The 19,097-nt window shown below is 34.3% G+C and overlaps 1 protein-coding gene across 3 annotated transcripts in view; it reads right to left on the bottom strand.

The window, feature by feature from the left end:
• Window positions 1–19,097, bottom strand: part of TUSC3 (tumor suppressor candidate 3) — a 183,035-nt gene that overhangs the window by 113,301 nt on the left and 50,637 nt on the right. For all 3 annotated transcript variants that reach the window (XM_004277167.3, XM_004277166.3, XM_033400629.2), the window contains exon 2: window positions 8,359–8,528. In XM_004277167.3, the coding sequence (XP_004277215.1) occupies window positions 8,359–8,528 (170 nt within the window). The remainder of the gene's footprint in view (window positions 1–8,358; window positions 8,529–19,097) is intronic.

Here is a 19,097-nt window from a genome sequence, read left to right as displayed (position 1 = left end):
CACCAGTATTGCTGGGATCCAGGTTTTCATTTTGGAGAAAGGAGATAAAACTATGGAATAGGGAAAATAGAGGAAAAACCCTACAGTGTTAGCTTGGAATAGGAGAGATCCAGTTAAAGTCATAATTTATATATGTATGTATGTATGTATGTGTGTGTAGGTACACACATACACACATCCTAGCTCTATCTACTAAAAAAGGCTGCAAGCAATGATACTATCCCAGCAGCAAACAGTATAACTTGCCCAGTTCTTGCTTTCTAAATATCACTTCCTACCAAAAAGATGAAGGACTCCTTGAAAGAGGGAAGAGATATGGGAACATATGTATATGTATAACTGATTCACTTTGTTATAAAGCAGAAACTAACACACCCATTGTAAAGCAATTATACCCCAATAAAGATGTTAAAAAAAAAAAATGCTTCTTGCAGTTCCATGACAGGGAAAGTATATAAAGTAGGCTTAGAATATTTTGTTGAGCCAGAAAGCAAAGACTAACAGAGGCATGTAAATGACACAGGAGTTGGTTTCCACTGATCAAATTTAGGGCAACTTGAACACTGAAGAAGAATCATCACAGCAACAGATTAGTAAATAAAAAAAAGAATCTTTGCATTGAGATACTCAGAAGGGCAAATGGAGGAAAGAAAAGCTCTCATTTATAGAAGAATACCAACTAATTAATGTTAAAGCAATGACAGAATGTTTAAAAATCACCCCTTCACAATCATCAATGTAATATCAAATTCAGGCAGAGATGATCAATGGATATTACAATCACTGGGTAAAAGAGAGCCAAGAAACAGGATAGTCACGTTATCTCAAAGTGTCCCCCCTCTTAACCCATTCACCTTCCCCAAACACTTACTACAAGGGAAAGATATACTTGTACAACAGAAAGATGTAATGATCACCACCTCGATCAAGTGATCAATCTCATCACTGGTGTTTGAAAGAATAATATGTGCCTCCTGATAGGATGCAATAAGAAGTACACGAATAACTGCTATAGTACTTTTAAAAAAGCAGATTATGTCATTGAATTAATGCCATTTCACTTAAAAGTAATAATGGTATTCTGATTAGGTAAGAATGTCTTATTAAAATATGCAAACTGAAATATTTAGCAGTGGTATTTCATGATGTCTACAAATTAAAAGTACGTTTGCTGGTATGTGACTCATTTTTTACTTAAAAGAATGTGAACAAAGAATAACAAAGAGCATCTCTCATCACCCACCTCCACAGGGGTTAAGTCACAACCATTGCAGTCACCCACAGACAGTGTACCAAGAGGAGTTCAGGATGAAAAACAGGTGAGGCGCTCTGTGCTTTGGATAAACAGGCCCTTAGATAGTTAGACACATATCTCAGGAAGAATTTCAATGACCCGAGATGCTTGCATCTTTCCAGACATAGCAAAGCACTAAATCATTAACATACACCTGTTCTTTGGAATTATCAGTGATCTTTTACCAAGATGTGTCATTGCTTTTACCAAGACTGCATGTTATTTCCAAACCAAAAAAATTTGTAAACTGGCCCCTCCCCTACCTCTTCAGAGCAGTTTCCTCAGGACTAACTGAGTGGCTGTCTCCCAGGCTATATATAGTCCCCAGTAAGACCCTGAATAAAATGTAAACTCACAACTCTTATGTGTCTTTCTTGAAGGCAATGAGCAAAATCAAATGTGGCAAAATGTTATAATTAGTGAAATCTTGGTGAAGTGTAGACTGGTGTCTTTGTACTACTGTTTCAATTTTCTGTAGGTTTGAAATTATAAGATGGGTGACTAAATCTGGACTTTATATACAAATAATATAGAAAATAGAACTCAGAGAATGCTACAGTGTCACACAGATAATTAAAGTTCACTGAAAACATCCATTTATTCATTGTAAAAGAGTTGGGATTATCCAATCTGAGGAAGACACACCTAGGAGGAAATTTAATACAGTGAACTCAAATCACATCCCTTCGACCTAAAAAAATAATTAAACTAGACAGCGTTCAGCAGTAACCCTAAAACATCATTTATATTAAACTGGTCATGGATTCAGTCAAGTCTGAAACAGTCCTCACGTATTAGCCAAGCCAGGCAAAGAATGTGTGAATGGCATGAGAGTTTGCCAGTCTTTGACAAAGAAGTGGAATACTTTGTCCAGGTAGCCAGACATATTAGAAAAACTTAAGAATTAAGGCCATAGAGAAATATTATCCAAGGACTAAAGGAAATGATAAGGGTTGTAATCCCAAAACCATTTAGAAAGCACTTACCAGTGCATTAAGAGATGGACACGGTAATTTTATCTACAAATGATTCTCACATTATGTGCTAACTTCAGAATTGAATCTCCTAAGAGATATGACTTCAGTGTAATGAAACAAAAGGCTGATGAGCTCTTCCACATGGTCTTGGCCAGCTATCTCCAACTCACCAACCCTTGCTATGAAATGCTAATCTGAACGAAAGCTTTTCATGATCTAATAGTTTAAGGAATGCTGGCTGATGGATCCCTGCACTAAAAGATTAATAATCTTAGTTGGGAATGCAAAATGCAAATTACAGTTCACAGGGTAGGAACAATAATGAATATGTACACTTAAGGAAAGCATTAAACTTACTAGCTCTGGAGTCACAAATCCCAACCCTGACAGGTATTAGCTCTGTGACTTTGGGTAAATTATACAACCTCTCAGCTTTGATGTTGTCATCTAAAACATGGATTTTTCTCAGCCCTACCTTTTAGAGTAATGAGAATGACATGAGATATTATAAATATAAATGACCTAACACAGGACTGCCCAAATAGTTTACACATAATAAACAGTCATTTTATTTAGTTAGAGAAGAAAAGATGTTAGCCAGTTAATATCTAATATATCAACGTAAAAATTTATTCTCCCTCCTCTTTAAAATACCTTTGTAATTACTAATCATTTTTTCATTTATTTGAAGTCCAACAACATATTAACTTCCAATACATTACCAAGCTTTGATTGTATGTGCACCCTGCTTGACTCCACATGTACTTTTTGATTTTCCTTCATCTGGATGTTTTTTCCTACATCTATTGAATGACAGTAATAACCTTAGAAGAGGTTATTTTGTTCTTAGAATTTTTAGCGAATTCTGGTAGAGATAAGTAACTTTGTGGTAGAATACATCTAAAAGATTTAGCAATTATGGGGAATATTCCTTACAGTACAATTAGATAAAGGAAGTTCGGCGTTAACACTTACGGGAGGTGAGAATTATATTGAGTAGTCCTAATTTAATAACTTTATCTGGCCAAGGAGTTTGATGTGTGCACTGAGGAAGGTGAGAATTGAATTCTGAGATTTGTGAAGAAACTGACTTTGTGAAAGAAGAGCAGAATGATTTGCTAAGAGGGCTTACAAGGAAGCCAATAGCTCATTCATCAGCCATTCAGCAAAGAAAAGCAACTGGAGAATCTTTAAGTGTGTCAGCTCTAGAAGAAAATTTCACTTTTTCTTAAAGAAAAGAAAAAAGCAGAAAAAGTCTCACAAAGGAAAGCACTAATCTTTTAAACTTATAGCTATGAACATTTCAATGACTCTACAGAATTATAAAAAAATTATAGCAGTATTATAGAAGTGGTCCCAAATTACACTGACACAGAAGGACCCAGGAGAATTCAAGTTTTTAAACAAAAATGACTGCTGATGATAGAGTGCCTTTCTCAATGAATCTACAACTCCCTCTGAGGCACTTAATTTATAATACAGAATATAATTTGAATACTTTTTCTTGAAAATTTTTCTTGAAACTCCTCTTTACCTTTCCATCTTGGCTGTCCCCTTGAGATCTCTTTCATTCACTCTGCTCATATGGGTCACAATTGGTACTCTCTTGGCTCAATGACAGTAGATCTCAGACCACTTTTCAATCACAATTATTTAACAGATCCTCCTTTTAAATTTATATTATAAAATGTAATGTAAATCTATCAACCTCATCCAATAAACTCCAAGACATCCCTCTTTCAGCTCACTTAATATTTTTCCTCTCCAGTTCCATTAAAATCCTGAGTTATTTCGACATACATGTTTATAATCTAGATGAGACCCCAGCCTTATCATTCCTAAAGCTTCTCTATTATATCCACAATCATCTACATTATACTTTAGCAATTTACTCATTTATTTAATCAACTCTTTACAATTTCCTAATTTTCAACCCCGTCCTCCTTTCACACAAAACCTCTCCTTCACTCTTGTGAAAATCTAGCTTAATTGTATCACACCTAGTTTATCAGCTGTCCCCTGGCTTCTTTGACCCCCTAACCAACTTTTAACCCACAGTTATACATTTCAGATATACTCTCACTAGCATTCTCAGAATATGTGCCGATTAATCCACTTCGTAGAATAAAGCAAACAGGTTAATCCCTATGGAGGGTGTTCTTGCTCCTAAATTGCTGAGTATTGGGGAAGAAATCATTTAATTCTATAGATTCTTCACTAAAAGTCTGAGTATTCTAGTTTCATAAAGGATCCTTGTCAATGCTATATGGTCATCCAAATAACTAATAAGGCTTCATCCATTCCCATTGTTCCTCAACGAAATTAAATTTTAAAAAGCTGTGAATCATGAACCTGCTTCTTAGCTTCCCTGTCTCTATACTGGATGCACACTAGAATTACCTAGAGCATGTTTTTTAAAATGTCAATGTGTTGACCCCCCCCCCCCCCCCCGCAAAGAAAACCAATTAAACCAGAATGTCTAGGTATGGGAAGCACATTATCTGCTCTACACTTTTTATTTGCCTCTAAACCTTCATGGGCTCTTCCTTTCTCCTCTAACAACTTCACCATCATCTTGATCCATGAATTAACTTTTCCTAATAACTTCAATCTTTTTCCCTTGTAAATCTAAAACTACTCTAAAATTTAAAAGTTTATTACAAAAAAGACTGTAATAAACAAGTAAATAAAGGTTATTTTGAGCTAAGCGTCATTAAAAAATTGAGGGTCCATATTTAACCATTTAACAACATAATGCATTAAGTAAATTATTACTTAAAGGATATACCATTTAACAGTATGCTGTGGTTTATGTTATCAAAATATATACAATTATATGTAACTGTAAAATAAATACTTGGATAATAAAGTCTTTCTAGGTTACAGCTGCAAAAAATATAATAATCAATTAAATAGATTTCTTCATAACAGTGGTGAATACAGGAAATCAATATATTCAACTTTTAGAAGCAAAGAAATGATCTCCCTAAAATATATAAGGTATTGTAGGATGCCAGAGGACAGTTTATATTTTTGTGGAATCTGAACTGTTACACCAAATGCCAACTAAGATGGTATTTTTGCCTCAGGAGGGCTTTTCAGCACCCGTTAGATAAACATAAACATACCCTGTCCTTAATGCTAACCTAATTCTGACAAATGTTAATGTCCACTTAAGTACTGGTCCTCAAATTGATAGGAGGGGAACTCAGAATCATCTGAAATGGTGTTTTTCAAAATATTTTGCTTTTCATCTTTTCTACCCATTTTGAGCTATGTCCCAACATATACTCATTATTAGATTGTGATAAAATCTTTCATGAAAATTTCAGAATACTGAAATTACCTTTCTGCAAGCTAGTCTGAGAGAAATTGGTTTATTGTTTTCATTGGCCCATATTACTAATAATTTTGGTTTCCACTAAAGTTCAAAATGGTTTAGAAATCTAAAGTCTACAGATGATTATACAATGTGGAGGGTATGAATGTGGAGCTACAAGTGTTTGTTCTTGAAAAGAGAAAGTGTTCAGCCAAGAAGAAACAGAAAACCTGAATTGTCCTTAACAACTGAGGAGATGGAATACGTAATTTAAAATCTCCAGGTCAAGAAGACTTCACTGGAGAATTCTATCAAACATGTAAAGAAGAATTAACATAATTTCTAAAACTGTGGAATTTTACAAATCACTTCCAGAAAATAAATGAGATGGGAACATTTCCCAATACATTTTATGAGGTATCAGCGTGATACCAAAATTGGACAAAGACAGTATAAATAATGAAAAATACAGATCGATATCTGACATGAACTTAGATATAAAATACTTCAACAAAATATTAGCAAATAGAATTCAGCAATACATAAAAATAATATAATACAATCAAGTGGGATTTAGTCCAAAATGCAAAGCTGATTCAGCGATTGAAAATCCATCGATGTAATCTACCATATCAACATCCTAAAGAAGAAAGAACCTATCAATTGACTCCCCCAAATCTGACAAAATCCAACACCCATTCATGACAAAAGCTCTCAGTAAACTAGTTCCTCAACCTGATAGAGAACATCTACAAAACTCTTAAACCTAGTATCATACTTAGTGATGAAAGACTGAATCCTTTCTCCCAAAGATCAGATCAATAGTAAAACATAAAACTATAAAACTTTCAGAAAAACACAGAAGAGAAGGGCTTCCCTAGTGGTGCAGTGGTTGAGAGTCCGCCTGCCGACGCAGGGGACACGGGTTCGTGCCCTGGTCCGGGAAGATCCCACATGCCGCAGAGTGGCTGGGCCTGTGAGCCATGCGCGTCCGGAGCCTGTGCTCCGCAACGGGAGAGGCCACAACAGTGAGCGGCCCACATACCGCAAAACAAAACAAAACAAAACAAAAAAAACACAGAAGAGAAAAAAATAGAACTTTGTGATCTAGGGCTAGGCAAAGAGTTCAATTTGACAACAAAAGTAAGATCTGTAAAAGGGGAAACTGATAAATTGGACTCACTAAATTAAAATCTGCAAAAGACCTTGTTATGAGAATGAAAACACAAACCACAGACTAGGAGAAAATATTTAAAAACCACATATCTGACAAAGGACTAGTATCTACAATATATAAAGAACTCTCAAAATTCAGTAAAAAAAAATTCAAATAGAAATAGGCAAAAGAATGAAAGATATTTCACTAAAGAGGTGATACACAGATGACAAAAAAGCAAACAAAAAGATGTTCAACACCATTACACTAGGGAAATGCAAAATAAAACCTCAAATTAAAACTATATACCCATGGAATGGCTAAAATAAAACAATGACAACACTGATGCTGGTGAGGATATGGAAAAACTAGGTCCTTCACACACCACTGGTGGGACTGTAAAATGATACAGCCACTCCAGAAAACATTTTAGCAGTTTCTGATAAAGCTAAACATGCAACTACCATTGCAATTCAGCCATCGGACTCTCTGGCCATATATCTCAGAGAAGTGAAAACTTAAGTTCACACAAAGCCTGTACAAGAATGTTCATAACAGTTGTATTTGTAATAGCCAAAAACTGGAAACAATCCAGGTGTCTTTTAACAGATGGATGGTTAAACAAACTGCATGCAGTACATCCATACCACAGGATATTACTCGGTAATAAAAAGAATGAAGTACTGACAAAGACAACAACTTGGATGGATTTTGAAGGAGTTATGATAAGAAAAAAAAAGCCAAAGCCAAAAGGTCATATACTATATGATTCCACTTACATAACAGTCTTTAAATGATGAAATTACAGAAATAGAGAATAAATTCAGGAGGTGGGGAGATGGGGTGGGTGTGGCTAGAAAGGGCAACAGGAGGGGTTCTTACTGTGATGGAACTGTTCTGTATCAATACCAATATCCTGTTTGTGAAACTGTGCTACAGTTTTACAAGATGTTAGCATTGGTGGGGGCGGTCACTGAGTAAAAGGTATATAGGATTTCTCTGTATTATTTCCTAGAATTGCATGTGAAACTACAATATCTCAAACTTAAAAAGTTTAATTTAAAATAAGCACTGTTGTATATATATTTATACTTGTCCAAAACTTTCTTTGGTATGTTCCCACTGAAAAATATTTCATTCACTTCAAATCATATCATAGGAAGAAATTTCTATATCATAGGAAGAAATTTCTCATCATTAGAGGTACTGAAAAGTAAACAGACTTCCTTGAGTATGGCCTCTTGATTAAACTATTTAATCAGAGTATGTTTAAGGGGGCTACTTCATTGCCCCTAAGATATATGTAGGTGACCTACAAGGCAATATTTGAACCAAACTCTATAACATATGTACCTTTATACAGGACATAAAGATTAAAAAAATCTGTTTTATGATTACATGTGGATTGGTTAAATATTTTATACAATATAAAAATATTAGCCTATCAAAGTCATTTCCTAGAAAACAATGACTTTGAGCTTACATTTAAATGCACTTATAGTTGACTACAACATTGAACAAATGTTTAATTCTATTATATACTTTTATCTTAACTCTAACAAACATATAATCATACAATAATAGTTTTTAATTTTTTAAATACATACATTACCTGCACACAGAACACTGCCGCTGCGGTTGAAGAGCAGTGAACATAACAATCATAGAATAGTTTCGAGGTGGTGTCTTTATAAATTTTCGGAATTTGTCACCATTCATTCGGAAGATTGAGCGCCTGGAGCTCCATTCCATCAGCTGTTCTACTTTCTCAGCTAAAAGATTCTGCAATAAACACAGGAATTTAAATTTACACAGGGTTAAAATTTTTCAGTTTGTACTTCAAGTACAAAGAATTACATGGGATTATATTTTACCTAAAATTTATTTCTGCTAAAAGTTCTTGTTTTGGTGAACAGTCATTGTTAACTGACCATATATGCATAAAATATTTCATCTATTTTTCCTAACAATTGTAAAAGTTTATAAAAATAGATATCAAAAGTAAAATAGACTTTCACTTCCAGAAAGATAGAATAGATATGCTTTTCCCTAATCCCCCACTAAAGACAGCTAAAAACTCTGGTCATATGAAAGACAAGCATAAGAAGGCTCTGAAAAGTGGGAAGAAAAAGGAAGGCTGGCTGGCGACCCCAAAATGAAGAGACCGTGGTGGTGAGTGCCCTAAGTTGTGTTTCGGCCTCACCCATCCCAGGCTGGTAGCCAGAAACATTGGCAATCCAAGAACACCAATGGACACAAACAAACAAAAACCCCAAGAAAAGCCTGCTCTCTTTACCCAAAGGACAAAAAAGGGTGACCTAGTAAGACAAAAACGAACTGCTCTGGTCTAGCCAAACACCACAGACGAAACACTGCCCTTCCACCACCGCCCTCGCTAGCAAGGGCAGAATGGGGAGCCTCAACCCAACTCTCAATTCCCCTCCAAGCATCAACATGCAAACAGCTTGGAGGGATCTCACGAAGAGGAAACTGAGCGAAAGACACATATGCACAAAAGAGCACTGCGTGATTCTACTTATAGTAAGATCAAAAACAGGAAAAAATCTACTGTGCTAAAAGTCAGGAATAGTGGCTTACTGCAGCAGGCACTGGGATGGTGGCAGGTGCAGTGAGGCGAAACGGTACCATGGAGGTGGGGGCTAGGAAGATTCTCTTCCAGGGTGGGGTGACAGTGAAAGGAACACTCTAGCGTCTGTACAGAATGCTCTTAATCTTTAGATTGTCCATTTTACCTGAAAAAGTCTGAGAAGTAAAAAACTCTACAGGGTTGTATTCCTATAAGAAATTTGTTAGCCTTGGAAAATCAAGAAAGAATGAGTGGTCGGAAGAGAAGGGCTTCAACTGTGCCATTTAAGAAGGACTAAGGACCTAGGCACAGACGAAATCTTAATTGATGAGACGTATGACACCTGAGCACACCAAGCACAGTCTAAGAGTCCTGTACGAAAAGAAAAAGGGCTGCACTCTGGTCACTACACACGAAAGCTTGGCCAAGACACTTCACCTCTCAGAACCTAGGGACTCGTCTATTAACATCTGACCTTCCAATACATACCTAGGTGATATACTGAGAGATGATAGGTAAAAACCTCTGTAAATTATAAAGTACTATAAAATACAAGGCAGTATTGGTAGAAGTATTGTTTTCACTATTGTTAGATAACAAAGGGTGATTTTACCACTATAATCCTATATGTAGTCTACAATTCTTTTCCTGTCAAATTTCCTACATATTCTGAATATATATCAAAACACATGAGAACCACAGTTTTAATTCTGGCTATTACTGGAGAACTTGTGAAGAACATTATATTCAGATTAAATATTAGATGACAAAAAATAATGAGATATTTTCAAATAAAAGTCTATCTTTCTCTAGTTACAGTCTCAGAATATTAAGTGCTTTAGACATGCTAAGCGCCATGCTATGGACATCACATATGCTATCTTATTAAACTCACATAGCAACCATAGCAGCACAGCAATAATAAGCTTAATCCACAGAGGATGAAGCTGAAGTCTAAGGAACGGTAGCTCTCGCCACTGCCCTACCCTGAAGTGGTTTTAGTTGCAACAGACTTTAAAAAGTACACCAGTTACCTTAAACCAGCAACTGACATCTCTAGTGAGCTCTCACTTTTACTCATCTGACAAGCCTCAAATCCCCCATTATTAGAGGAAAAGGTACTGCTGACCTATTGTTTGAGATAAAACACCTTACCATGGTAAGTGGTACAGAGGTTTATTAGTTTGGGTTTTTGTTGTTTTTTTTTTTAAAGAAACATTCTAATTTTAAAAAGGAGGTAAATCAATAATTTCTATATGTAGAGAAAATAGTCTTAGTAAACCAAATACATGTCTTTCCATGTGAAAAAAAACATAAACAGCAATAATTTCTGAAGATACTCAACTATATTAACAAATCAGGTCTAGAAACAAAAAAATAAAAAGGGAAAGGTATTGTAAAACATAGCAGTCATGCACCTTAAAGATCTGTAGTAATAACAACAATAGCTAGCACTTATTATGTGCTTACTATGTGCTAGGCACTGTACGAAATGCTTTTCTTGTATAATGAATTCATCAATCCTCATAACAATCCTATGATGGGGGAATCATTGACATTTCAAGTTTAGAGACAAGGAAACAGAGGCAAGAAGACATTAAGTAACTGTCCGAGATTATAAAGCTAGTAAATGGTAGAACTGGGGATTCCCAGTCTTATTCCAAAGTACATACTCTAAACATCTATACACACTGCAGAATCTTACAGGTTTTAGAGGTTACAGAAAAATTCTTGCAACCAATAGCCTAATATTCAAATGAACACATTGCATTCAAAATAAAAATGTTAAGGCAATTCCCCGGTGGTCCAGTGGTTAGGACTCCACTCTCACTGCCAAGGGCCAGGGTTCAATCCCTGGTTAGGAAATTAAGATCCCATAAGCCATGCAGCACAGCCAAAAAAAAAAAAAAAGTAAGAGTCTACACAATGAAGAAGGGACAACGCTACTACATAAGGAAAGAGAAACCTCATCGCGTCTTGAACTAGTCACCTTTGCACAGAAAAAGAAATAAATGGTCTAGGAAGGTAGGTTTTTAGGGCATCATGGTTGATTCAAACTTTCAAGAGCATTTTTTGTAAAGAAGGTTAAGTTAATTCTCAAAGGAAAATGTTACAAGGTGATGGAGTAGAAATATTCAGTAAGGAACAGAAATCTGATTAATGTGAATTCATGCTTTTAAAATCTACTAAGAAAGAATCACAGGTTGAGCTACAGTCCACAAATAGGGTTTATTCTATGTTGCATTTCTCTGTGACAGGCATGTGATTTTCTTTAAGGAGAAGGTTGGGTGCATCTGTTCCTTCAAAGTATTTCCCTTTTCAGGGCCATTTGTACCCCTCTTTGTTGGGAATTTTTCTTCATGCTACAGTTTCCCTTACCCAGGACTACCTTTAAGACTTCCCCACCTTCTCTGTGTGTTCCTTTTGGTCTCTTGAAGAGAGTGATGCTCATGAATCTCTCTTCCCACTGGAGAATAAAACCTGAAACGAAATCATGCCCAAGGGAATTCTGTGTAGTGAAGGGAGCATGGAAACATCCATAATATGGAACATAGTGCAACCTTTAAAAATTGAAAAGGCACCATATGTTCATTTTAAAAATAGAATTTAATGGCTCAAGTTTAAATGATGATTCTGCATTTGCATGCAGTGTGACTTGACCAAATTATTTCTCTGAATCTCATCTTCATCTATAAAATTGAAATAATATCTCACAAATTGGTAAAATTAAATGAGTTAATGTATGGAAAACTCCTAGCACAGCATCCGGAAAAGTACAGGCACTCAAATTCTGTTCCCTTCTCCTCGGGTTAATTTCTATCAGCAACCTCAATCAGGTTGCTAAAAGAATAACTACAGAGGGAGTGTTTTTTTAATCTTATTAGTACTTTAATCTCAAGAGTTACCAAATGTTCTCTGAGTACTTAGTACATAGCAAACATTGTGCTAAATTTCTAAACATGCATTGTGGATTACTAAATACATGACCAGCACTATGCTAAGTTTATGGAAAATGAAAGTACAACAGATCCTACTCTCAAGGCTTTACAGCAAATAAGCTCTAGCTTTAAAAAATATACGTTGCTTATATTGATGTGTTACGGCTGTGGCTCTGCTGTTAAATGGCTTAGTGCCAGCTCAGGAAAGGATGACACACAAGATCTTATTTCTGTGAACACTAACTGACTGGTAGCAGCTAATTTAAATTCAGTACGAAGCACAGTTTTGAAATCCACACTGATACTATCAGTAAAGAGGGTGTGAGCCGTTGAGTTTTGTCTGTTGCTGGCACAAGGCTGGGAAATAGAGACACAGATGCCATATATCTACCATTTCTAAAAGGAAAAAGAAATCTAAAATTTAGAATCTTCAAGGAAGAAACCCTGTCTTTACCTGTTACCTTGTAAAAATCATGCGCCAGCAGGTCCCACATATTAATGAAGGTAAGATACTCAGTCACACTAACTATAGGTGCCCAGCCCTCTATTTTTATCTTAATGTTTTTATAAAAACTGAATTGTAAGGCAATTCACTATTAATAAACTGGCATAATCGACATATGCCAGTCCCCAACATATGACATTACTCAATTTTTTTCTCAATTCATGTTTTTTTTAACCAATTCATAACAAAAATACAAAGAAATGGTACATTTCACTAAACAACATGTAATGAAATTGTTCATTCCAAAGTGAAGCTTAAACAAGAAAAAAAAAAATCTCACTAATACTTTTATACCCATATTTTTTTCCAGCATTTTATCCCTAGGTAAATTTTAATGATGACCAGATGCACCAAAACAAAGATATGTATGTGGTCTCTTGTCTTAAAAAAACATCTGCCAGAGGGATAGCTATTCATGTGTCTGTTCTAGTCACCTACGTAGTATTTACACCTACATAGTATTTGTTCAGGTGCCATACACACTACTATGTATAATATAGATAACTAATGAAAACCTGCTGTATAGCACAGGGAACTATAAAAAAAGAAAAAGACAAGTATTAGCATATAATGTACAACATAATAGAATTAACACTGCTGTATGTTCTATATGTAAATTATTAAGAGAGTAAATCCTAAGAGTTCTCATCACAAGGAAAAAAACTTTTTTTTCTTTTATCTTGTATCTATACGTGATGATGGATGTTCACTAGATTTACTGTGGTAATCATTTCATGACGCACATAAGTCAAATCATCATGCTGTGCACCTTAAACTTATACAGTGCCATGTGTAAATTATATCTCAATAAAAATGGAAGGAAAAAATAGCCACACTAACTTGCTTACAATAATTCACAGGATGTAAATTTGGAATGAGAATAAGAAGTACATGTTGAAGGTATCTCTTAGTGACCCACAGAAACTTCATGACCCTTCTGTCCTTCCTTGTATTTTATAGAAAGTCTCTGAGAGGAAAAAAGAGCTGTACTTTTCACAACTTGAATATCCAAGAGGTTCAATCAAAGCCCACTGACAAGGCAAAGAGAAGCAGCCAGATGCATATTTTTGCATTTGGGAGAAAAGTTAGCTTCAATTTCTACAATTATTTGATCCCCAAAATCCTTACTCATTTTCTTAATATCATGCCATTCTTCTCAGATTTGAATAAAATATAAGGGGCAATGAATGCTTCCGGAAATCAAAATATCAGAGATTATACCACCCCATGTATTGATAATTACGAAGTGTTCACTAAAGATCACCAACAGCCTTAAGGGCACTCAGCCTTAAGACCTCAATGAGCTACACAATAAATAGGACAAATACACCATTTTTATCAAAAATAAAAAATGCATACAGTACACATGCCATAAAGAGAGCAAAGATTCAAACAAAGGGTTAGGTAAGAACTCGGCAAATCATCGTACCTCTGCAGGAAATGTAATCTACACTCTACAGGAAAACCTCAACTATCATTACTTCAAAGGTGAAAAAGTGAGAGATTCAAAAATACATTAATCATACTGAGAGTTCTTTGATGTATTTAATATCAAGCTCTTTAAAAGTAAAGAAAGAAATACTGGAAAATCCCAGACCAATTCTTCCTCAGTGTAGATCCTAAAGAGAACCTGGCTGTGTAACTACAGAAAAGGGAACCCAGCCGGCTACCTAAGGCCAATACCAGCACAGCTACAAGTTTATACGGGGGAGAGTGTTACATAAGTTTTTAAGTTCAACATGTTAAAGACAGTATCTAATTCAATTCAGAGCTGAATGAGAAATGTAGAAATAAAGTTATTGGTGAAAATATTTTTTCAAACGTTCATGCTTTTGTAGAAAGGATAGAACTTCAATTGATGGTGCTACAATATTCAATTAAGTGAACTTTTTCTAGAGACTCAGTAAAAATATTTCCAGTGACACTCTTTTAAGTAGTGACTTTATTAACCTGAACTCTCCCCAGAAAATTTCCCTAGGAAAAGGTCCACATTTCCATGATTTTGTATCCTTCAAAGCATCCTGAGAACGGCTAGCTCCTGATTGGCCCTGAAGCTCCCTCTACATACACTGTGTATCTACTGAATGGAATCTGTAAAATTTTTAAGCTATAAACTAAGAATCTATAATTTATTATTCCTATTCAAATGTAACTTTAAAAAAAACGATTTCTAACTTCAGTTTATCATAGATTCTTTGCTCTATTTTTTCACTGCTTCGAAAGTACAAAGAGTATTATAAAAGCAACTGTTTCCCGAACTTGCATATTTATAGTATATATAATTGACATAACCATAAGAACTTAAAAATTACTGTGGTCAAATTTAAAATTAATAATTCAAGAATTTAATATCAATTTTAATTATTCTAGGATTTCCTAATTCACAAAAATAGAAGTAGTGCATTTACATAAACACATGAATTCTACAATGAAAAATATCAAAATGTTTTGTTCCATGAAAAACTTATCCCATGGCAGTAATAAATTTTAAGATTCCTAATGTTAAATGCCATTATACCTTAATTTTATTAGAGAAAACACAAAGAGACTATCACACGGTGTTTTGAAATATTTTGTATTTGATACTAGTAGTAGTAACAACACTAGATTAATGAATGTATGGAATTATATAAATTCAGATATACTAGGAAATACATCTCATCCCCAAAAAGTAAGGCCCTACACAAAAACATTGATACAAAATAATAAATTATTATCAGTGTGATGTAATCACATCTACTTTAACATACCCTAAAAAATAATTCCAAAGGAAAAAATCTGAACATAGTTATGTGATTAACATCAATAAAAATAAAAAAGCCAGGAAATAAAGAGCATATTAAAACAATGAAATATTAGGGACTATAATAATATATATGTGGTCTGTAACTAGTGAAAAAATTCTATTATAACATTAAGTGGAAAGATAGAAGGCAAAGTTTATACTAACTACAACTAAATACTAACTATCTACAGATAAATAAATCAAAGTCATGTAAATAGTCAAAAACTGTCTTTTTTAGAATTGGGAGTTATTCTGTTTTATTTTTTACTATAAAGTGAACACAGTTTGTTTTTTGGTTTTTTTTTGGTTTGGGAGGAGGTTTTCTTAAATTCACGTGGGTTGTCTTTGTGACTTTTTCACTGTAAAACTGCTTAAGTACAATACTCTCCTGTCAAGAGACAACATCATTAGAAATGGGGACCACGATGTTTTCACTTGAAGGATCAAAATATGAAGTCATTTTAATATGGAACAATCATGACAAGGGCTAAATGAGCATCCCATTTTTATTCCACTATTGCATTAGTTTCTGAGACCTTCTTTCCTGAACTCCTTCATATCCTTCTGTTAGACATTTATTCTTGTATAAATATCCCACTGTAAAACAGGTACCAGATACAAAGAATAAGAGTAGCTGTATGAGCAGAGAAGAAAATCAACTTGAGGCTGTATATAGCCATCGGGCCTTACTGCCTCGAGAGCAAAGATCCAGGCAGGATGGTCACTACCAGCATCAACAAGTATAGCAGATACCCTATTATAATAATGCATTATATCATAAAATAATCTGCTCTGTTCTAGAAGTGGTTGTATACAACTCTTCACTATTAAGAGCAACGTACTATGTGTTACAGCTGAAGAAAAGTTTTATTACAAGAATATGGAAAAATAAAAACATTATTCCATAAATTGCAAAATGAAGAGACGATTTTTTTCAGCAGGTTTATTCTTGAGTCATATAAATTTTTGATAGTAAAATTTGTGATGGTAAAATTATTAAAACCAAAAAAAATTAAATAGAATCCAACAGAAAGCAAGCCAAGAGGAAATCAAAGCTTCTAATGCACTTTAAAGCTTTCCAATACCTTTTTTATTAACCTAAGTAGAATTTCGTCTACCAAATTACTTACAAATGGCAGGAGCAAGCCAAGTTTTTGGATAGAACAAAAGATCGGGTTTGGTCATTTCATATAAACAGTATACTATCAAAATTATCACAGCTACCTACTAACCGAAGTCTGTATTATTAGCAGAGACCCCAAAACTGGGGGCATTAAAACCTCCAAAGAAACTAATTACATGGGGCTTTACGTAGAAAACACTGAGTAGTATTAGAAACAATATTCTAACCTCACACCGTGCCTCCCTTTCCAGATAAGGGATACCTCTACTATTGTTCCATTTATCCCTATTATTATAGGGATAATAAAAGAACAATAGCATATTGAAATATATTATTTAGTAAAAGTATAAAAATAATGTAAGGTAACAAAGCAAGTAAAAAATTAATGAATTCAGTACAAATTAGACCCAGTCACAGAGGTGGGGGGACTACTTGAGGATAAAATCCAACCAAGAGATACATCAAAATAAAGAACTCAGGAAAGGAGAAGCTATGGATAAAATCCAACCAGAGGTGACTCAAAATGAAGAACTCAGGAAATAAACTGTGGTAAAAAACTAAATGTTGACTATAGTGTTTAATTTATTAAATACAAATACACTTAAGTATAAAACTAAGAATAATAAACAACTCCAGCAGCTATTGTTATAGACAGTCTGATCATCTTCATTTGCCTAGGAGCACCCAACCTGTACTCGCTGTCCCTGCGTAATCACGAATAGTACCTCCTTTCTCTCTCACAAATATCCTTGTCTGGATAAGTTATATGGTTGCTCAAGATTTATAACACTTGCGTTATGTTCCAAAATTAAACAAAGTAATTTATCAAATATTTGGAGACAGGAAAGGGAATTTGGGAAGGAATGTAAGAGTACAAAGTTTCTACATCTTCTATAGCACATAGTTAATATAGACTTTAAAACACAGTACTATTTAAAATAGTAGTTAATCTATGCATGTAGAAGCAAAGAAGGATACTTATTTCTGCAACTTACTTTAAAAGGATGGATGATAAATGATAGGATTGGACACATGATAAAGCAAGCACAGTAAAATGCTGATTGTAAAATCTGGGTGGTGGGTATTTTTGAGTATTCACTGTAAAATTCTTTCAACTTTTATAAAGGTTTAAAAATACTCATAATGTTGGAGGAAAATGAAATTCATCCAACATTAATGACAGTTGTTTTTAGGTAGTTAAATTGTTTTGTGAAATTTTTTTGCTCTCATCTGTGAACATTTCTATTTTGCCTTTTGTTACAGGGTATTATTTTACAAATGTCATTTTATAACCACAATGCTAGTTTTTTAAATAGTTGCCTATTATCAGCTACTTATCAGTTTCTACCACTAAATTATTAAAATAAACCCCAGAACTTAAAGCCCAGAACTGTGTCTCATTCATTGTGTCCCCCGTGCCCAGCCTGGTGCCTGCCTCACAGACAAATACTTGTATAACTTAAGTAATGGAACAATTTACTGGAAATGCAGAAACAGAATTAACATAGCTCTCTCATGGCTAACATAGTCGTTGGTCCAGACACTCTTTCCCCATCCCCTTGTGGCAGGAGAATTACTCTTTTAAAAACATTTGCTATTATGATCAGAGACAGCAACCCAAGATGAAAGCTGATCACTAAGACTTAGAAGTGGTATGTACATAAGGTCCCATATGTTTAGTGGTAATATTCATTTGGTAAAAATACTATAAAAACATTTTGTTTCCACTTCACATATGAATATAATATGTTATATTAAAAACACCACTGTAAAATATTAAGGTAAACAATATGGACATACATTGGTACAATCTTTCATGGTCACACTAATAATACATACAGAATTTTAATGCATGTACCGTTCAGTACAGCAATACCATTTCTAGGGATTTATCTTACAGAAAGAATCAGACAAGGCACACGTTTATTCAAAAGGATACTCACTGCAGCACTGTTTATAATTGCAAATATTTGGAAATAATATGTGTGCCCATAAAAAGGAGATTGGTTAGATCATAATATGGTATGAAATGGAACATATTATAGTCATTAACAAGATGAGACAAACTTACTAAAGGGATAGTCACAACTTACCTTTAAGTAAATCCAAAAGGATTACTTATCACAACACTACATAAAGAACTATTTCATATTTTAAAAATAAACATATGCTATTCACTCATTAACTTATTTTACATACATGCTAAATATTAAAGGATATATAGTGAATTGATAATGGTTTATTTCTAGAGGTGAAGATTACAGGGGTGTATTTATTCTACTTTATTAGTTTCTATGTTATTTGAAATGTTTACCTGTATTACTTTATAAACAATAAAACAACAGTTATTGCCAATTGGAAAGAGACAGTGAAAGAGATATCCAAAAAAGAATAGTTAAAAGACAAGAAATT

The sequence above is a fragment of the Orcinus orca genome, chromosome 21 (assembly GCF_937001465.1).
Source record: "Orcinus orca chromosome 21, mOrcOrc1.1, whole genome shotgun sequence".
Classification (NCBI taxonomy): domain Eukaryota; kingdom Metazoa; phylum Chordata; class Mammalia; order Artiodactyla; family Delphinidae; genus Orcinus; species Orcinus orca.
This window is presented reverse-complemented; position numbering and strand designations above follow the sequence as displayed.